At 35.4% G+C, this 23,007-nt stretch overlaps 1 protein-coding gene across 9 annotated transcripts in view; it reads right to left on the bottom strand.

Moving 5' to 3' along the window:
• The window catches only part of STXBP5L (syntaxin binding protein 5 like), a 195,825-nt gene that overhangs the window by 59,624 nt on the left and 113,194 nt on the right, over positions 1-23,007 (bottom strand). For all 9 annotated transcript variants that reach the window (XM_027681261.1, XM_027681262.1, XM_027681265.1 and 6 more), the window contains exons 8-16: positions 20,196-20,319; positions 18,967-19,045; positions 18,638-18,792; positions 17,004-17,076; positions 15,843-15,990; positions 14,185-14,252; positions 12,983-13,023; positions 9,551-9,768; positions 5,451-5,623 (exon numbers count right to left, since the gene is read on the bottom strand). In XM_027681261.1, the coding sequence (XP_027537062.1) occupies positions 5,451-5,623; positions 9,551-9,768; positions 12,983-13,023; positions 14,185-14,252; positions 15,843-15,990; positions 17,004-17,076; positions 18,638-18,792; positions 18,967-19,045; positions 20,196-20,319 (1,079 nt within the window). The remainder of the gene's footprint in view (positions 1-5,450; positions 5,624-9,550; positions 9,769-12,982; positions 13,024-14,184; positions 14,253-15,842; positions 15,991-17,003; positions 17,077-18,637; positions 18,793-18,966; positions 19,046-20,195; positions 20,320-23,007) is intronic.

Raw genomic sequence — 23,007 nt, 5'->3', positions numbered from 1 at the left:
CTGTAGCTGTAAATGGTGAGATTGCTTATATTGCACCCCTTTTCACACAGCCATAATAGGGCAGTCTATCACATATAATCCTCTATCCCTGTGAAAAATAGTACTCCAAAGAAGACTAAGAAACAGGAGAGGAGGGACAGTAGCTAATTAATATAGACTTGGACAACACATTCTGAAGAACTGCACTTTTTGGCACATAATATTTCTTTCTGCTTTAATTGCTTCTCTCTCCTATGTACAGGATCTTGGAGATCTTTGATGACACTGACAATGCAGACTACCTCCAGAATGCAACTGATGTGACTCACCAAGCTTTCCAAGCAGCCCTGGCCCAAACACCTGAAAAGATGATGCGTCAGATTGGAAATAAACCCAACTGATTTCGATTCAAAAGCAAATAATTAAGCACATCTTTCAAGAAAGGATATTCAAACTTCTCACTCTATAACCAGGGCTATCAGGTTCTTTGTAGCCACCCTGATGGCGTCTGTTGGGATGGAGACCTTAGTGGCAAATAGGGCTACTGGCAATCTTGGAAAATTGAAGATAGATGCAGAAAACTGAAGTAAAATGAAGTAAAGCATAACCACTGAATGACACCAGGGCAGAAGTTCTCAGCAAGATAACTCCAGTAGCACAAAGGGCAATATGCAAACCAAGTAGTCCTCTAATTCTGACAGAAGTTATGACAAACAGGGAATGGTGCACTACTCACAGTTTCATGGTTTGATTAAGAGTATGGACATACCTTATGACACAGAGATAAAATCACCAGCGTGGTGTTAGCAGTAGGAGCACTTGAAATATACTTTTTGGAAAATTTCTTAAAGCATAAGGACTATTTTCTTAATAAGGCCATCATATCTCTGTTGTGGGTTAACCTCATCTGACTGCCACACTCCCCTTCCTCAACAGGACAGGGAAGAAAATAAGATGGAAAAGCTCATGGGTTGATATAGGACAGGGAGATCACTCACCAGTTACCATCAGAAGCAATGCAGACTTAATATGAGGAAAATTAATTTATTGCCAATTAAAAATCGAGTAGGAGTGTGAAAAATTCTTTGAAATGACAAAATTAAAATGATCTTCTCTTCAGGCTCAGTTTCACTCCTGACTCCTCTACCTCTTTCCCCACCGCAAGCAGCACAGCAGGGGAGGGGAATGGTGTTTGTGGTCAGCTCATAACACTCCATATCTGCCATTTCTACCTCATGCTTTTCCCCTGTTCCAATGTGGGGTGCAGTCCTTCAAGAACAGACTGCTCCAGCACAGGCCCCTCAAGGGCCACACTTTGTGCCAAAAAACCTGCTCCTGAGTGGGCTTCTCCGTTGGTTGTAGCTCCTGCCAGGAGCCTTTTCCAATGTGAGGTCTCCATGGGCTTTCAGGGGAACAACCTGCACCACTATGGTGTCCTCTATGGAATACAGGGGAATCTCTGCTCTGATGCCTAGAGCAACTCCTCCTGCTCCTCCTTCTGTCAGTTTGGTGTCAGCAGAACTGCTTCTCATGCTTTTTTCTTGTTCCTCTCTCGCAGAGTTGCTGTCCATAATTTTTTGTCCTTTCTTAAATTTGTTTTTTCAAAGGGTCCACCTTCTTGGCTGAGGGGCTCAGCTGTGCCCTGCAGTGGCTCTGTTGGAATCGATTGGAACTGGCTGTGACCAGCACAGGGTAGCCACAGCTGCTCCTCACAGAGGCTGCCCTGCAACCCTCTCGGCCAGCACCTGGGTACCTGCACATTCATATTCTCTTTCGAATTGTTTAACCATTTCAGTGACACAGTTTATACTGTACTGTGAATATTTCTATTGTAGAGGATCCACAAACCTTGCCAAAAATTTCCCTTCTTTATTACTTAATGAGAAAGTCATTCCTCTTCTATCTTTCTAAATGCATTTCCTTAACAGTGGCTTGGCACACTACTCTATTTCTTTTGCCTGTTGTGCTGTTCAGACCGTACATATCAATTTGTCTGGAGCAGTGATCAGCCACTTGGCTTGGATCTTGTTGCAGGAAAGATGCAAAAGCACAGTTCAGCAAGTGCTCAACCCACTACAGTTGTCAATAGCTTTGTATTGTTGTTTTCTATTAACAGCAAACCTCTCCCTAAAGTTTTGCACTTTCTTACCTGTTCTGCTGGCACTAAAGCTTTGCCCTTTTCTTTGTTCATACGGTACATATCAATGAGCCTTTCTGAAGTGATGCTATCTGTAACCCTAATGAAACCCTGGATTACCCAGGAGTATTCAGGGTGAGAACAAAGGGATGAACATCTATGAAGCTGCTAAGGGAGAGAGGTCTTTTGAGACCAGGAAAAGCTGAAATTATAAACAAGAGTTGTATACAATAAAGATGTACTATTTTCAAACAAACTTCACAGCAATCAGAAGCTGAATATTTTATACAAACAGTCCTTCAGAGTATCTTTGTGATGGAGCCCATCAACTTCTGATGTCTGTGAACAAGCCTTTAAGAGGTATGCCAGCGGTGGTCTTTCCATCTTGCACCCCATTTTCAGTTTTCAGCTCCTGCCCTTAAAAATGTTACAAAAGTTATAAAACAGGTAAATGAGATCCAAGAACCAAGACTTAGTCTAATGCCCTTTCAGTTGAGTTTCATATTTTCTACTGGATAACTGAAGATGTGGGGGAACACAAGAGTCAAACATGCTGCTATGGTAAGTTACAAGTATCTGTCAAAGAAATGCATTCATGCTTTCCTTCTAAAAAAATTACCATGAGACTCACAATGGCTGCAGAATTGAATCTGATCTTCTAAAGCATGTTTTTAATGTGGTATTACTTTTCCAATATGTTTTTAACAACAGGCTGAAAAAATTAGAGAACTTGAAGTACCTCCTAAGTTTTCTTTCAGGTTGTTGTTACCTGAGAAAAAAAAGCAAACACCCTTCTCTCTATATTTTTCACTGCAAATTTGGGGATCTAATTTGGTAAGATGGATGTTATTTCACAGAGATTTTCTCTAAGCATAGAATAAGCTGTAGGTGGTGAAAGACCATAATTCTGGAGTAAAATAATTTCAAGTTTCATGGTTAAGTTTGTCATTCCCACATTCCTCTGACACCTTCCTCTTTAGGGAGCTTTGAGCTATTTCCCTAACCGTCTTGCTTGAACAGTAATGCTGCTATTTAGTTTTATTTCACCTTGATTTGGATTGCTTATTTTTGTATATACTATAAGCCTGAAAGTACTGCAGGAGTATGTGCAGAAGGAATAAAGGTATTTCCTTGACATGTTCTTGTTATGCCACTCTGAATTTGATTATTGCAAAGTTTTGATTTTCAGTTTTCTTCACAAGATATTCCCATTTCCTTATGACTTTGGAGTTACTTGAAGCTACTGTCAAAACCCTTGATTGACCTAGTTTTGGGGTGATCCTAGAAGTCTGGGAACAAAGACTGACATTCTGGATATAGCTTTTTGATAACAGTATTTATATCAAAAGTATTTATCTGCATAATTGCAAATCCACTGGTTTCTTAGGTTATTACAGCTGCATATTTCACTGTAAAATCTTCTGAAAGAAGTGAGAACAATATTTATTCAATACTGCTGCCTGCCTCCCTCGCTAACATTTACTTTTGATTTCAGAAAAGTGCCAATTTTTCATTTCTTCAGTCCCTTCAATGAGTTTCTTCCTAGTATCTATTCACAGACAAAAACACTTTCAGCCATTCTGATTTCTGACTAGAAGTATGGAGTGTCATCCATTTGCTGTAATGAGATTGAGAAGCAGATATGAAAATAAACATAATGGAACCAAGATTAAAAGCTAGTCTGTATATAAAATTTTATGTGTATTATCAATATAGTTCAAGTTGTACACTCACCCTCCCTGTCCAGGTGGCTGCAGGTTTATGTTATTACCACTTTATCTTAGATTCTGTACTGCTGCCCACCTGACTGACCTGCATATAAAGTCAAAAACATCACCCAAGTCTTCACCAATTTTTCTGTTTCCAGCACTACTTTCATTTTATCATCATAATTCTGCTTAGATTGTAAATTTCTTGACAGACAATGCCTGTGGACCTGGTTAGAGTTTGGGTGAAAAGTATGGGTATTTATATGCCTTTCCCTATTGAAAAATATAAGAGCATAGCTAAGTACACTTTTATCAAAATGTAAGAGGGAGTATGCCAGCAGTTCTTATGGTATAATTATTTTGACTTCGAAAAATCGCTTCTCAGTCAAAATAAGTTTACATTTACTTTGTGTAAAATGAGACAAAAATCGGTTGGGCAGCTTAGTATGAGATTATATGGAACTAAAGAAACTTCTAAAAACTAACAAGCAGAACCTTTATGGGCTCATTACAGCTTTTCTGCCTCCAAGATTAACTATTCCTCTCCTTCCCAGACAAAATCAAATAAGAATCCCTTAAGGAAAAATCTTAGCCAGTGAAACAATTGATTGCATTCTTCCTGATTTCAAAGTCATAAATGGATATCATATTTGGATTTTTAAAATAACTTATCTCTGCCTTGTCTATTGATTTTCATAGTGCAAATTAATGACTAAACTGAGTTCTGAAGGTCAACTACCTTACTGAATAAGGTGGACAAATGAACAGGATGCCAAAAAATAATGTTAATTTTACAAGAAAAATATCACAATATTGCTTTGAAATGCTAATGCTATTTTCACGAGCCAAGCAGCCCAAAGTAACTGCAAAGTCAGGAAATGTTCTTTTAAACAGCTTTTGAAATAAGTGAGGCATTTAAAATATTTAATAATAATTAGACCAAAATAATAATGAATTCACGCAAGTGAGAGTAATTGTTGTCAGTAATGCACTATAATTGTTGGAAAATTACAGTTTATGGAGTTTTGTACAGGATTCTTGTTTTAAACTATACAAACCCATAATTTATCTGCCTTATTAATAAGAACATATTAATCTACACCAAACAGTGACAATGGGTACTCTAGCAGAAACCAATTTGCTTCTTTCTAAAGATTAAACAAATTTATGCTTCCACACAGTGCAACTGTTTAATAATTGTATATTTTAAAGATTGTTTCATGAGTATGAACACAGTTTCCAAGCATTACAGACCATAAAATGCATATACTTTTTTCACAAAGAAAAAATTTAGTGTTATACTAATTAATCAAGGAGGGAAAGCTTTGCACATGTTTGTTTTACAGAAGTCTCTTTGTGAACTACAAAAAAAAAGGTTTCTCAGAAATTTCTTGAAGATTTACTCTTAGATCAGACTAGAAAATTACAGTCAAACCTTTACTGTAACAGTTTACCTTCTCCATAATTACTTCTATCCTTTTAAAATCTCTTGTTGATTATTTTGTTTGTTCTATATTCTGGTTTCTTCTCATTTTATGTCACATATATACAATTAACTTTTTCTTGATAGTTGGTGGATTGATTAACAGGTAGGGATAAACCTTTGAGCAATGGCATAGACTTACCTAAGACATGGGATACTATCCTTCATTGTTCCTTCACATCCTACAGTGTTGGTACTGCCCGAAAGGCTCTTTAAAGAAGAAAGCTGGGAAGAGGCATCTGGAAATGGAGGATTTATTTCTGGTTCAGGAGTAATGATATCTTCTACTTCGCACTGAAGTCGTACCTCTAATGACTTAAATAAATAAAAAGCTAAGTTATAATTTGATAAAGAAAGCTGATGAAAGTTCTGTTACTTTCAAATAAATATCAGTAAGCCTTTTTTTAAAATACCCCACTACATTTAGCGTTATCATTTATAGGCAAAGAATACTGTCATTTGTTATTTACACAGCCTAGCAGCAACATCAGATAGGAGCTATTCATCTACCCTATGCCGATGGAGAAATACATAGGTATATTCTTCCATAGGTATATTCTGATGACTTTGATTCCAGCCTTTTACAGCAAGTGAAAGGCAAGAATATCAGTGTCCAGAAGTTATTATGAAAAGAGAATTTCATCCCTCACTCCCAAATAAATAATATTTCAATATAAGAAGACATCATTCAGAATAAATGTCATGAAAATTTTCTGCCTGTTGTTTTTTTACGTTTTTCTTAAGTAAATTCATTAAAAGAACGATCGTCAACTCTGTCTCCTCATTACCAGTACAACAGAGTCTCTACCGGACAGGTTTCAGCCAGGATGGAGAAGCCTGACTGTGTGAATAGAACCGATAAATGAACTTTGTTTGTCCATAGGTGGGGGTCAGGAAATCAGAGATAACAGCACAGAGAGTTCCGCATTCCTTAGAATGGACATGAGTTTGGTGGATTCTAGAATGCAAAATTCAAACCAGTTACCTTTTGCTTTCTTTCTAGCCTCCCTAGAAAGGGAAAAGAGACCAACCAGGCCAAACCACTCTGCAATTCTTTCCACTAATTCAGGAAACTTTAACTGAAGGGTTACTGCAAATCACAGGGGAAACTGGACAGGGAGTTAAAAATCTATATAAGTAATAATCTCAAGGAATCACAGTAAATATTGAGTAATTCTTTCTACCTCATCAATTGTCCAAGGGCATCCCCATTTTGAAAAGAATAAAAAACAAAGTACAGCCCTTCAGGAGACAACATCTTGGGATTACGAGCTGAACAGTAATTTCCATGCTGGTACCTTGAAACGTACAGAAACAATTGCAGATGTAGGCACTGCAAACTCCAATTTAATGATGTTTCACTGAGACATCATCTGTACCAGAATGAAGATTAACAAAATATCTTAAGTTTTATGAGAATCAGGAGATAAAGGTCAATACTGAAGGCTCCCCTGTTTCTCAACCATTGTATTAAAACATACAAGGTTTCAGAAAAAAGTTATTCTGTTCAAACAGAAGAGAAAAAGTCCTTTCTCAAAATTTCACTTTTGTTTTCTCCTTGCAATATCCATGGATGCTTTTTGCCTGAATCAGCTAAAGAAACCTATAGACAACATTTGCCTTCAAAGACTAATGAGTGAAATATTGAGTTCAGGAAAATGTAATCTGGAAGTAATTGCTGCTGACTGAAACAATTTATAATGCTGTTTAATCTTTATGTAAGACTGGGGTAACTGTTGAAGAGTATGTTCTTCTGCTTGCCAAGTTAGAATTGCATCATTCTTCTTTGGATTTTTTTTTTTTGTGTGTATTCCTCTTTCTACTAAAATTAATTTTTTTAAGTTCCAGCTATCCTGCATTTGCAGGGAGAAGGAAAAGTTTAGGCTACTAACAAGATTGTGAATTTTTCTTACATTTTTGTCCCTGCTTTGACCAGTCTTAGAGGGTTTACAGAAGTGTTGTACCGACTTATTTTGACACACAGTAAAGATATTTTTGGAGGATTCCATCACTAGATTAATTGATTCTCCTTTCCACATTCAAATGAATGTAAACTTTTTTTCCTATGGTTCTTCTCAAGAGCTCTGAAGAGGAGCTTCACTGACAAAAGACTGTTCACCGAGAAAGTGATCATTTTCAATTAATAGATGCTTTTGAGACAGGATGGAGTAGATTCAGATGAGAAAACAAACACAACAGCAGCAAATATTTTTTATACAACTGCATTACAATGACTCCAAGGTTGGATATGAAGCAGAATTTGTCTCATGGATAATAGTTGCCTTCAGAATCTGATTTGAAATTATGCAAAATTGAAATTACTGACAAAATCCCAGGCACTGCCTATGACCCTAAGGCATATTCAGCAGCAGACCTCCCTGCTACATGAAGAAACCTTTGAGTAGCCTCCACACTTCCATTTACCACAGCAATAACATTACAACACTGACATCAGCCAGTTAAACTAATGTGGGGGCCTTAAAACGCTTGGATTTGTAGACTGAACCCAAGGTAAGTTCAGACTCGCTGATAAAGAAGGGAGGATACTAAATGCTTTGTACCTCAGGAAGCAAAGAAATCCTGAGACTGACCAGCTCAGTCTCAATATAGACAAAGCCAGACAGCCTAAAGTCAGGTACACATTCCAACAAAGAATTCCATACTTTTGATTAAAAAAGTGAAGATTTGAATGCATGCAGCAAAAGTGCAGAAACCAACAGAGAAGGGCCATTCAAGGATGCATAAAACCGAGGGGAACTCAGTGACTATACCACCAAGATGGTATAATTTAATGTTCAGAGAACAATTCTTATATAAATGCTTATTAATTTCAGATGAAATCTGAGAAACTGTCAAATTGAACATATTATAGCACTTTAGAAAATACTAGTATGATGCAATTCACCCAGAAAAGCAAAGGACAGGAAAACAAAGAAACTAAATTATAGATAATGAAAGATAAGGTGCACTTGCTATGGAACAATGTAAGAATACTAAAATGTAGTAATTTTAGCAACATTATACATGGGCTGGTCAGTAACATGAAATTAGCGTTCATCAGTTTTAAAACTTTCCCGAAATGATACATTCAGCTAGCTTAACAATTGCCTCTGGGGGAAAAAAAGTAGTGGAAAACAACAGAACAGCCATAGGTAATGAATTTCCTTACCAGATGGCACATGACTACAGGCCAAAAATGACACAGTTTTTTGCCACACTAGAACTTTCTAAAGTACATTAAAATAGTGTGAAAAGGAAAAGGAGCAGGCAACGTGGAAAATATAAGGGAAAATATGGTTTTGTTGAGAGCTGGCAGACGCAAAGAAATACTTTCTCTCAAGAGAGTGTCTGGAGTTGCAAACCGTTCAGCACCAGAGAACAGCAAGCCTGAAGGAGAAGGCAGTCATGTTTAGCTTGGCTTTGCCTCAAGATCTGTCTGCTGTTAAACTTCTTACACTTAAGAAAGAATGTTTTACATTATAAATACTGCTCAGTCACATTGTTAGAAATGGTTGTGGCTCCTGTGCAAAAATGCAAGGTTTAAACTAAAGTCAGAATCACTGTTCAACAATGAGGAAGTATAATTTGACTGCAGTGTAGTTAAAGGAACATAGTCTGTATGATTCTACCTGAAAAAAGGTGACTGCTTAAATATGAAGACAAAAAGTGGATTATTTTAATTGGACAAAGCAACACAATGCTTATGAAAATATCAAGGGCTTAGCCATAAATCTGGTGTTTGATATGGTTTCCATTTTTAGGGAAACAAAGTCAGCATAAGCCAGAAAAAAATCAATTCTTCTATTTTGTTAAACCCATTGATAATTTTCAGTCTCCTTATAGTACAAAGACTATGAACATAAATTAAGAAGATGAAATACTTGTGTTAAAAAGAGCTTTAATCATATACACAATGAACATTACCTGATGAAAACATACAGCAGCCAGTAATTTTAGAGCAGGTAAACAAAACAGAGTCTTAAAAGCAAAGTATGTCTGAAATTTGTACTGTATGTTACTATTAAAGAAAAAAAAAAAGGTGGAGAGTTGGCTTCCAAAACCTCAAATTTTTTTCAGTAACTTCAGTAGGATCAAAATTTCACTGAAAAGGTTTAAAATTAATATCTCTAAGCCTATATTTATACAGCTTGATATTTTTATTCAAGTACATGAGCACAGATAAAGCAAGGCAATTTGATTTAGAAATTATGTTCTCTTAGAGTGAAATTCTGAAGTACTTACTGCAATTTCAGTATTTACTTCATGTTTGCTGAACCTGTAAACAATCACATATGCAGAAACTCCTGCCACACAAAAAATTCGGCTTTCAGGACACCAGTACATCATCTGAACAGCAAAAGGATCTTCTTCCACAATCTCAGCTGTTGCTTTTCCTTCTCCCACTTTCTGTTTTTCAAAGACCTTTGATGTTTTTAATTTGTACAACATCTGTAGAGTAACTGGAATATATTAAAACATATAAAAATACTAACATGAAGCACATCAGTTATAAAATTCCTCAATTCCCACTTTCTTAGTTGTGGAATAACAAGGAATCTTAGGAAAGCCTAAGAGGAGAAGATGCACATTATACACTACAGATATTATTCTGGTACACAGTACTGGTAGGACATGAATTTAATACTTCACTAAAGGATATTTGTCTGTGAAATACTTCTTAGTACTTTCTGGGACAAGATGTCAAAGGTATATTTTAACAATGGTGTTCATAATTAGGCTTATATTGAGTGTTATAGAGAGGCTCTGATAATGTTGATATTTTCCTAATGAGATGTGAAACTAAGATTCCATTTGTCTGATGTTATTATCTAGCTAGAATGTATGGAAACTCTAGAGAAAATATCAGGAAATCATTCAGATGGCCTGGTCAACACAAAGCCTTTCCGAACTAACAGGAGTTCAAAAATGTTTTCAATTTCATGACTAATAAGTATATCTTTATTTATGCCTGTATAAAAAATCCTGATATATACAGAAGCCTTTGTCAAGATTAGAAGTTCACTGCTGTGAATTCTGGAGGTACTATAATCAACCTCATTATGTTTTATTGACATTCCTCCCTGTTTTTATTAATTTTACATTAATTTATCAGTGGCATTAATTAATAACTGGATAAGGTCAGAAAAAGTCAGTCAGGCCCAGCACCTCTAAAGGCGTATAAATCCATAAGGGCAAAGCTGTTACATGCATCAGTATAACTGTGGTAGCTCAGCCTAGCTAGCCTGTGTAACAAGAGCAATGGGAAGATGAAAGAACAGTGTTTTAGTTATGTAATCGGATGATGAACACAGCAAAAATACATTTTCATTTGGCAGTGCAGATATATTCCAGGAGGTTCAGCATATAAAATTTTTAATATTTTAAAAAGTTTTAGCACATAAAGCACTACCAAATTTTCACAAACTACAGCAAGTTCTTCTATAATAAATACATAATTCTTCCTGTCCTAAGTGGCAGAGAAAGAGGATTCAGGATGCCCTTAGTCCCACTGGCAAATCTAGAGTAGCACTTCAAATCAGGCATCATGGGTTCAAGCATAGTAGGACTGGAAGAGTTATAGAATCATATGGCACAAAGTCTATGCTTCTCTGAATTACTAAGTACCATCTGCACCAGGACAAATAAGAAACAGCAATGGCTTTTGAGCGAAGATACATTTGGATAACTGCTTCAGTGGCTTAGAAATTCCCAGTCTCTCACAAATCTGTGCTTTCAGATACAAAATTACAGAATTAAAATACATCTAAAAGCGAAGTATTTTGTGCCTTCTAATACCAGTAGGATATTTTGTTTGCTAGAAAATCTCAAATTATATTGAACTCCACTAAAAAAGTTAAGACCTTGTAAATAATAAAACTTCTTAATAATTAATACCTATACATAAAAAGTATCAAATATGTTACGAGTAACACAGTACATGCCCTGAAAAGCAGGACTAAGACCAGGACATCAGAGATGCACTGAAAATATCACTGCTGTTGAAGAGATTGTGAATATTCATGATCATCTAAACTTTTAGCATTTAGAAAAATTCCTATTGCAGCATGTATATATTGATTAGGGGGTTATGTTTATATTCCCTTTGAGAAGTTTTTTCTCCATTTCTGCCAGAACTATAGAAGAGGTAACTAGCACACTGGTTTCTGTGCAGTATATATGCTATGGGCTCTTCCAGCAATCTGTATTGTTTCACTCTAACTTCAGTGCCTGTATTTGCACATTCTTGTTACAAATGTAAGTATGTAATGAAATATTCACAAGACGAGGTCTAATGTCTCACTCTACTTCTCTAAATAAAAGTAATTATCCTACTTTTGTTCATATTAAAGCTCTCTCAAACTTCTGTCTTTGCTGATAAACTATTGACCTTGTTTGATTGTGGGTTTTTTTGGTGTTCACCATGACTTGAAAATACTGGAAGATGTAAACTCTAAGTAGCATGTATCTGTTCTTCCTCTATTTCCAAAATGACAAATTATATAATAAAAAAACAACCCACAGTCACGTGCAGTTGATGTGTCTGTGCAAAATACTTCTGTGAAATGAGGCTTTGGAAATCCTCATATTCTCCTTGTCCATCCTGATGATTGAAAATATTTGGTATTAGGCAAAAAGGGGATTACCTGACAAAGTCATCAGCTTTAGCTGACATTAAAATCTTGTAAACGTTTCCCATATTTGCAGTAATAATCATTACAATTTTGTGGCACAATTTGGAGCAAGCAAGTAGTTTGAGTATCTCATACTCCACAATATTGTCACCCATTACAGACTGATTATTAGGGTCATATTAAATCTCTCTATGCCTAACATTTCGTACAGGATTTTCTTTCACACTCTCTTTTCCTTAAGAATCTGATACCTCATAAGGAGATATTCTACCCAGACATTCCTGCATGTCTGAAGAGACAGAAGACAAGGCAATTCTAAAGGATCTTTGGTAAACCACAGTCACATTATTTGAAGAAGAATATTTTAACTTTCAGCTAAAATCTATGTGCATTTTTAATAAATACATTTTACTAATAAGTACCATATGTGTTTTCTGTAGGGGAAAATGCTGGTTTCTGATATGTGTAGTTATAGCCAGATAGCATGGAACAAGCATTTTCTGAAGCTTTTTCCTGCTATGATGAATGGAAATGCTTCCCAATTATTTACTGGGACTTGAGACTGGACAAGAAAAGATTTAGGTCTTTTCCGTCCTCAGCAATTAAGCATGTATTGACATGCATTATTGTATTTTAATATTTTAATTTTACTTAGCCGTAAAAAAGTCTTTGTTATACTCAGAATAGAAAAGACATGACAACTGGAACTGAATGTTACATCTAATTGAGCTCACTCTTCTATAAACACAAGATGAATGTGCCCTAAGGATTTTTATTAGTGCTTCATTGCTCATAGGTTTCGGTATGTTGGATCTTGAGTTATTATGCCTCTTAAAGACTTTCACTCTTTTCTGCCTAATATATCTCATTAGCAGCATTTTTTCCCCTTAATTTAATAAAAATTTTCTTAATTTCAACTCATTTTTCCTATGTATATCAGCCCAGGTATTACTATTCATACTGTTCAATATCATGTTTTATATATATATGTGTGTTAGTGTGATTTGTCAGCATTATATAAAAGTGAGCTTTAGAAACTTACTGGCAGAAGCATCCCAAAATTTTACTGATCCATCTGCATGGCTTAAAAAAAATATAAAAATTAAATGCGTTAAAACAATATTCAATTATAAAACATCATCTACTTTCAGTGACCGATAAATATAAGCAGAAAAACTGTATTTTGCTCACATGGTAACTCTATACCTTACTGAGAATATATTAATAATATACATACTAACTATAAGTAAATGTTTTGTTATTAGTTTGATTTGGTTAATAAAATATTTTTCATGCATTTCCAATAGAGAACTAAGCTCCCAGTGAATTTGAAGATCTCAACAAGAAGAAATTGTTTCCCATACTAATGACAAGTTTAAGTTACAGCACTTTTGGCTTTGCACTGGGCCAGCATCAAGCTTATGCACCCTAAAAATGCCATGTATAATGAACTTTGAAAGGACAGAGGGTAACTTTGTTTTGCTTAATACCTTACAGCTGTGTTCTTTTTAGTCTTTTCTGATAAAATGAGGATGATCCCTTTGTCAGCTTATTGGTACTATTGTAATCTTACTTTTAAAAACGCGTGTTCAGTATCATTGATAATAACAATTTACCACATATATTGCTATCTTCAGCCTGACTGAGACCAGAGGGTAACACAGTGTGCATCTTAGATGAATAGCTTCTGTTTTACAGTATGGTCCCTTGAAAATCCATCAGGCATTTGTCATGGGGCTCCTACTTCAATGTGAGCCTTTCTATGCCTTTTTGCTATGGGTCTCCACTCACAGGGTGAAATTCATCCTAAAGCACCATACCCTCAGTAATTCTGGGTATTAAAATGAAGTCCTAAACTGTCCCCAGACACAAATTTCCCAGAAGGTTAAAGAACAACAGCCATAGAAAAACAGCTGCTCTCCTTTTAAAAACTATTCTCTATGACCTTGAAGGCCAAATATTGTCTTGCAATTGATTTTCCTTTCCAAAGACCCCAGCTTCATAAGTATATAGACTTGCTGTCTGACACTGGGGCCACAAGTGGTATTTCTTAGTAGTAACTCGTCCCTGAGTATTAAGTTCTCTTTTTTACAGCAAAAGAGAATTTCTGCGGTGACACTGCTCACATGAAGAGCCAGGAAAAGTGAATGCTGGCAAGGCTCAACTCTTATCTATAAGTAACCCTCAAAAAAAAGGAGTAGACACTAATATTTTAGAGGTACCAATCCCCAGTTTCATTCTCACCCTGTAATAATGATTTCGGGATATGTCTGAGCTCCAAGATTCCATGCTCCACCACTGATAGGCCATTCCTAAACAAACAACAAGAGTACAGAGATCACAGCTAATTCTGATGAACCTCGCTTGGTTAATTTTTAAACTCAGGAGTAGAAAACATCTTCCCCCCAAAAGCAATACAATTCATAAAAATAACAAAAGTATATATCATTTAAGGCTTTTACAGCTTATTTACATTTTTGTGTTATGAATTCAGGCTTTGGAAACTTAATAACATTTTTATGTTATTAACTAAAGTTCTATGTTTTTAAAATATTTCTGCACATCTAACATTCAACAATGTAAACTAGGAATGAGAGGAAGGAGTAACAGACATTTCTGCTAGTCTTTTGAGGTGTCTTATCTCTGGAAGTTTCTATAGAAGACTGAATAGACCAAGAATCTATTTTGAATATGAAGACGACTGAAGAAGCTGACCCAGAAACAAACATCTGAGCATGAAGCGATGAGATAACAAAATGCAACTTTTATATAACGTATTAAATCATCATCTCTTCTCTGCCTTTTGTTTGCTAGTGGCAAGACTCCCATTTTCTTCTTGGTCTAGACTGGTTGAGCAAAATGCTGGTTCGTGCCTAAAGTATGACATGTATGGATACAGGATAAAGGATGTGGAGGATGACGAATGTGCAGAGTGGGTGAGGACGTGTGGAGTCTGAGTGGGTGGAGAAAAACTGAAAGCACAAACTATTTATTTGGATACATGGAGTGGATGTTTGTGGGTACGGAAATGGGTGGCTGGCATATGAGTGACTACCTACCTTCAGGGTGTATATTTGTACGTGCACAAATAAAGCAAGGGGTCAAGAGAGTACTCAATGAATACAGGTAGGTGGTGAAAAGTACATGAGGTAAGAATATGAGGTAAGGATACACTCAAATAAGAGAAAAAAAGTATTTTCTGAAGTACTTTGCTGAGTAAAGATACAAAAGAAGTAGAGAGGGCTCAGTTTCTGAGTTCATGGAAAATAAGGTAGCTCCAAGGAGAATACTTCTGTTGATTTGAATAGAAAATTGATGATGTCTGAGTTGTTTACCCCATTTTTTTTTCTAATTTATTTATTATGATGGATTAGTTCTAGCCAAAACATAAACCAGATTAAAGCTTGAAATTTATAAATTAATTGCATTTCCTCTTCTTCTTTCTGCAGCTTGTCCTATTTCTAAAGGCATTATGATAAGACTTTGGTAGCTCAGTAAAATAATATCCCTATTTAATAACAAATCTCACAGACATGCTGTCAACCCTCACTGAACCTCTTCTGCTTAAGTCTTTCAGTTATAACATTTTCACTTTTTTCTTTGATAGAGATAACCCACCCATACAAATTTGAATCGTACATGATGGTTTTCCCTGAACCCAATCTGATCTGGAATAATGTCAGCAGCCTGAAGTCCTCTATAAAGGTAATTAACAGTTGTGCATAAGTGGTGGTGTTTCTGAGGGACAAATACCAGCCTGTAAACATGCTGCTAAGCTGATGGTTGGACTAAGTTGAAAATTATTATCAAAAAAGTAAAATGGAAATAATTCGGTAAGATGTTACAAAAACCTAGGTTATACATCTACTTCCTTTGCTTAAATAAATATTGATTTTGTTTACCTTATTGCTGTATCCTTGCTTTTTATGTTTTGCTCCTACAGAATAGAGTACAGGAATCAAATCTGGAGGACAGTCCGCAAAATATTCAGTGCAGGTAACAGGTGACTCATGAATGTCAATAGGATATGGATTTTCAAAGATTGGAAAACTAGTTAAGGAAGACAATTTATTAGAAGCACTGTCACACTGAGTCATAGAATAAAACATATTCTTATATTAAAGAATATAACAGAATCCAAGTAAAATAATTACTAATGAAATACATTTTCCCTTATTTATTCAAACTTATACATTGCTTTTCATGTCAATAATAACGTGTAGTTACGCAAATAAAGATATTAAAATTCCACTGCTGTGACAAGCATCCTCTTGTTACATAAATACCCAGTCATGTGAATGGTCCCTAAGGCTAATAGGGCTACTTGTTTCAATGATGATTAAGAACTAATTTTTTCCAACATCTCAAAATCTTATTTATACAGAAGTGACACATTTTCTAGAAGTTTCAAGTTCATGGATATGATATATACTATGATGTAAGAACTACTTATACAACTTTGGATTTTATATTGAGCATCTTAGCCTATTGGGTTGGTAGACTGTTGATTCTACAATGAAAAACTGCAATAACAGATGAGTAGATCTCAGTTTACTATATAGTTCCTCTTTGATAAGAACACTGATTCTGATATGAAAGAACTACTTGTCATTTAAACCGGCAACTGGGTCATGAAATAATTCTGTAGATCCATATAAATCAATGCCATTATGTATTAAGATACTTAAGTGGTAGGTCCTGTGGAGTCCAGTTATGCATATAAGTAGAAGCTGAATCTGATTTCCAAAACATATGTTCAGGTCATAATTCAGCATGTGGCCAAGTATTACTTAACTTTGGTGTTGAATGAATGTTTGAGTACTATGCTGAAGAGACTGCAGATTGAGATTTATTCTAAAGTTCAAGAACAAATATTATCTTAAATTCCTGCTGATTAGACGATTTTAGCTCTTACGGAGGAAGTAAATATTTAGAATGAATAATTTCTAAGAGTGAATGATTTCTGATAGCAAAATGACATCACGTGATAACATTTGGAATTTTATGATAATTTGCGGGACAGTTAAATACACAAATAGATTCATATAAAACTTCATACTTACTTGCTTTGAGTCAGGTCAACAACAATGAGGTCTTTTTCCAAAAGCACAACTACAGCATAGGGTTCTTGAAATTCTGTAAGCAAGGAATCAAGTATAAAAGACATGGAGTTCTTCTATCAGTTATTTTAAACTAGCAAGTAATATTTATGTTCTCCAGACTTTCACAGTACAAACTAGACAAATCTGGAAACTAGGGCCAGACAGGAAGTAAAAAATGACTTTTGGGTAGTATTGTTGACAAACATACAAAGCAGAAATAGAATTGGAATATTATAGCCTGCCAGCATGATTCTATATTGAAAGTAAAGAAATAAAATATTAATAAATTGTATGTACCATTGTTTTGATGAAGCCTATTATTATACAGGAAAACTGTTTTTGCTGTCCAGAAATAATATTTCTACTGTGTTCAACTGCTCTTCAAAACCAGATTGTGCAGTTCACTTTATGATACACAATGCCCCCATTTCCAAGGTGATTCCAAGGGAATATTCCAAATGAATATTCCAAATGAATCCTGTAAGTCTGTGGTGTTCAATTCAAGTACTGACGTGTTCCTTCCTCCTGCACACTCTTCTGGAGATTATACAGTTTGGTTTTTTATTTAATTATCTTTCCATTTATCAAAATTAAACAATTAAAATGACAAAATAAATCCTTCCCTTGATGCATGGGGTGTATTAGTTTACATAGGATAAAAGTTATTTAAAAACTATAAATGTGAAATTATGACTCTCTTTTCAACAAATTATTCCAGCATGTGCAAGCTCAGAATACACTCTTCAGATGGGTGATGCCAAAATGATGAGTAAATGACAGCAGCTGATTCAGCTTCCTTTCAGTCTTGCTAAAAATGCACATTATTTTTTGCCTGTTTTTATACAAGGCTATGAATAACACAGGCTAAACCAAAATGTTTAAATATTAGCATGTAAGCAGGGGAAGATGCTACAAAATTTTAGCACTGGGAAGTATTTGACACAGTTAAATGAAAGCTCAAACTAACTTTGGTTACTGAAAATTAAATTTTTGTATACCATGGAAACAAATATATACTTTATCTTTACTAAGTGTATTTAATGTGTATTTGGTTTAGCTATGTATATAAGATTTATTTTACTTTTTGCTTGAGGGTTTAAAATGCTAAACTTTGTTTGTTTTTGACTTACAGCTTCTCTTAATTTACTTCCTGGAATTTTCTGGGAATATACTTCAGAATGTGGGCAGCCCCACAATATGCAGCAAGCATTTTTAGCAGTTCATATCACGCTGAAGTGCAAGAACTTTTTTGCAGATAAGTGATAGTTTAATCTTCAATAATTTAGCAATCTGTAGATTTTCAGCATCATGAAAAATGTCAGAAATATAAGCACATGTTTGATTAATAGCGGTATTTCCCCACACTAGCCCATGTGTTTCAATCTTATATGTGAAGATTTATGCATGTTTTATTGTCCACTCATCACTTGCTTCCTATATTGAGAATGCAAACAATTTCCAGGTACTTTCAGTTATGTAGTTTTCTTGAGATGAAGACATATGTGAGAATGGAAGTCCCTGGAATGGAATTAATCTATGAGAAAAGATCACTTCATTTATTTTTTCCATAACTGTATTTTGCTTAATAAACTCACCATTTGGATATGGGGTTTCACAAAGAGTTAAAAAATCAACTATAGGGTGATCCATTTCAAGAACTGTAATTGCTTTCCCATGCATGATTGTTAAACTGGGTCTTCGACAAGGCTTATCGTATGACAATCCACCAGAAAATATCACAAATGGTTCACTGTATTAAAAACAACAACATAATAGTTGTAAGTCAATATAGTACATACAGGTTTACATTATAGGTTTAGTTTTCAAATAGTAATAAATAGCTTGCAAAAAGAAAGCAGGAAAGATTATAAAAGGACTAATTCAGGAATGTAATATTGAGTTAATTGCAGAATTAAAAACAAACCTGTTTTTACAGGTCTTGTACTCTACTTTTAGAATTGGTTTACAAGATTCAGGTTTTTTTCCATCTCTTTGAACTTTACCTAAAGAAAGAAAGAAGATGAAAACTCTATTAAAACATCATGATAACAGAACCATCAAACTAAAACATACACGCTGAAGCAACTGTATAAGCCGTAAGAGAATGGAACTTTAAAGCTACAGAAGATGCTGAGTATTAACTCCTATTTCTGTAAAATATTCATTGTCTAAATTAATAATATTTACTACGTCTTTGTGTTTTACTACCACATACATCCGAAGGACCATAAGCTACACTTCAAAAATGCCTAAATCCCATGTAGATTACTGAGCATGGCACTTAACTAAAAATTAATGGATTAGATTAATTGTACACCTTCTTTTCTGAACACATTATGACCATAAACAGCTTAATTTTTTCCTAAGCCTTCTTAGATTAACTCAATTCCTTTTGTTGACAAATTGCTACATGCTTTGAAGTGTAACTAGTTGAGTGTTAAAATTAAATGAAGCATACAATTGAAATTCATTGGTTCAGGCCTGTTTTGATCTGATGGTTAGACTAGACCTCTGAGAGGTCCCCCCTGACATAAAGTACACTTCTATGAATAAAAATTATAAAATAGAAGGAAATTTAAGAAAATGCTACATAGATCTTGCCTTGTCCTTCTTCCTCTCTTTCCACACAGTCAGGTTTCTTGGTAATGTATTGATTTGCAATGAAGTCAATCAATACTTTTTTACCTCGTTCATAGGAAGCAATGGCATATTAAGTCCCAGGCAAAAAACATACAGCCCATTTCTTAATATGGCTCCTTTATATTCTTCATTGCAGTTATTTGGGAAACCTTGTACCATCACCATGAGAAACAACACAGTGCCTTGTACAAAATGTATTATCTTCTTGTAAAAATTGCATGTGAGCACATAATTACAAAATATAAAGAAAGAAATGTGAAAATCACATAGCCTGAGGGTCTCACAGACAAGCAGTAGACTCTTAAAATGAGTTGGATAAAAGAGGTATTTATGACACCAATTAAAAAAAAGTTTTATCTAAATTGCTGATTCTTATAATAATTTGCAGCTACTATGCAAGAAGCAACTCTGGATCTGGGCTACAGTGAAAAATTAAATAAACAGAGAGATTATCAAACAGCATTGAGAACACTGTATTGCTTCTTAGTTATACATTTTCACTATCAAAATTACCATGTGGAATTGTGGTCTGGAATGGTCTGTTAGGACTTTTCAGATTCCATAGGGTCAAGCTGCCATCAGAGTGACTGCACATGAACTGTTTCCCTTCATGATGCCAAGCAACAGAATGAATAGCCTACAGAAATTAAAGAAGAACTTGAAACTGAAAGGAAATACAGTGTTTACAGTAATGATATTTTAATGTAAGATTTTGGATTATATTAACCTAATGGTATATCAACAGCTGCGAGGTTCTTGTTTGTCCATTACCATCACTTTTTAGCAACCAATGGCTGTAATCCACAATTCACCATAAAGGCTAACACAACACAATTATGTAAGGAAGCCTTTAGTAAATCAGACCAAAATTGAAGAAATAGGGTATTAAGGTAAAAGTATAAGAACAAGGGACATACAATGCAATTGTAATATGTGTGATAGCTCCCCTCAGAAGTATTTAATCTGACAAATTTACAGGGAATTCAGTGTAACAAGTTTTACAGGTAACATACAACACACACAGTCTTCCCCAGAGGATGTAGTACACTGTACTTGAACAATTTCCTCACACACACACTCACATACTTAAGTTGCAGAGAAAGTACACAGAAATCTGTGATGTTCAATGTAAAAATCAAAACACTATATAGACCAGGATTGTTTCATTGATCTAGGAAATTCCCAAAACAATGTAAGATACATTGGAACAGATAGATACGTTCCTCAGAGAAGAGGAATATTGCACTCCTATGTGCACACTACAAGTACCACATGATGAATATTACGTATGCCAAAAAGCAACACTTGAAAAATTAATAGACCATTCTTAATATTTTGTGCATTCTTAATATTTTGTGGAACTGACTGAAAATATCTATTTACATCAAATTAGCTGAAAGAATAATGGTGTAAGTCCTTCACTTTCATTGCTATGTGCTGGAAATAAACAAAAGCCATCTTCTGACAAAACATTCATTGTATAACACAGTTTCTCACACACTCCCTTCAGAAGCACAAATTCACATAATTCTCCCTTGAATCCATATCCCTTCCAGAAATGTTCACTGCCAAATAGCAAAAAACACAATATGTTTTTATAAAAATGTAAATAAAAGAGACCTATTTTTGAATACAGTTTGAGAAATTTGATTTTTTTTTTCAATATGGGAAATACTAAGGCCTTGCATGCACTTAGAATTGCATATAGCCATTTACCTGACTTATTCAAATCACTTTAAAATCATTCCTGGGTGTTCATAAGTCAGTATTGCAGTTATTCACATCAGTTTTGCTCAAGCTGACAAGAAATAAAGCTAAGTCTACTGGTTGCTATTCAAAAGTTCCTGTTGGTCTTCCTCTTTTAGCAATTATATTGATTGTTATGGTCAGTTATGGCTCATGGTCTGGAGGGAGTATCAGCAGAAACAAACAAAAGGGCCGTGACCTCTCACCAAAGCTTTAATCAGCTCCTGAGGCTGGACACCATGACCATAAATGCATTAAGATGACCCAAATGTTTTAATAGTAATCTGACATGCCTTGTGTATGAATGCTTGACTAAAATACTAGGTAAGATAGTCATGACAAAAAAAAGACTCAAAACCCAGAGCTGAACAAACTCCAGATATTTATCTTTTGAGTGACATAATGGGTATCGCTCAAACTTCTACCTGCCCGAGGGGGGTTGCCACACAGTTCCTCTTAAAGACCCAGAAGACACCCAAACTATAAAGGAAGCAACAAAAGACAACACAGAAAGACAGTTCATACAGAGTCCAATATTGTTGCCCTCAGGTAGGGACAACCTTTGATCTGTGGGGAGCACTGCTTCACTTACACTGAAGGCATGTCTATCCTCATGCAAATTAATTCTGACATGAGCTCATTCATGCTTGCTGTTGTGCCAAATTTGGATCTGGTTTTGATATGCTATCACACTTAGAAACATTTCACATGGCTACAATCACTAACTGTGCCTGAGCAGGAGCTAGTAACTAGCAGCTGAAAACTGTAACGAGCTGCTTGTTAAACTGCCTCGCAGCTGCCGGTTGTCCCCTGCCAGCACAAACCTCCTGTGGAGTAGAGCTGAGGTGGAATGCTCGTGTCACAGACAGTTGGCAGAGCAGCAACTCAAACTGACCTGTTAGACTTTGCCTTGAAATGGGCAAAAAACCCATATAATCACTTCTGGAGGTCTCATCTGGGAGTCACGTCTAATACAGAAAGATGGCACTGAACAAGTTCCAAATTTTCTCTCTGCTAGAATACGTCTAGATGCTAATCCACTTTGTTAGCATCCACACATAAAAGGAGCAGTTATTTGCTTAGAAGAGAAGTTCATCATGGTGGGTGACTCATGCGAATGTTCACACAGTGTATGCACATAAAGCATATCACTCCAGATTGAGTATGTTTCTCCCTCTGCAATATCCACAGTGGTTGCATACATATTCCATCTTCTCTCATACACAGCATGCACTAAAATTAAGTGTGCCCAACACCATTTCAGTTCCTTCCCAATCACAAACCCTCTTTACTGAGAAGAATTCAGTGAAGAGTCTTTAGGACCACTTTTCACCATATTTTGAACAAGAACTATACTCCTCTTATTGCTTGAATGTTAAAAATCCTTTGCGTTAGTAGTACTGCAGGACCATTAAAAGAAGGGCTGCATCTGATTTGATACTTCCATAGTGGCATAGTGTTTGACAAAGGTAGGGAGATGTCATTTGGCAAATGTCTCTGAGAACTCTGCAGCTTCATTTTAGGGATGTGTTCCAATGAAAGACTGTGACTGTTTCAGAAGGCTCTGAATGTGTGTTGA

The sequence above is a fragment of the Neopelma chrysocephalum genome, unplaced genomic scaffold (assembly GCF_003984885.1).
Source record: "Neopelma chrysocephalum unplaced genomic scaffold, ASM398488v2 Primary Assembly neopelma1_60, whole genome shotgun sequence".
NCBI lineage: Eukaryota > Metazoa > Chordata > Aves > Passeriformes > Pipridae > Neopelma > Neopelma chrysocephalum.
This window is presented reverse-complemented; position numbering and strand designations above follow the sequence as displayed.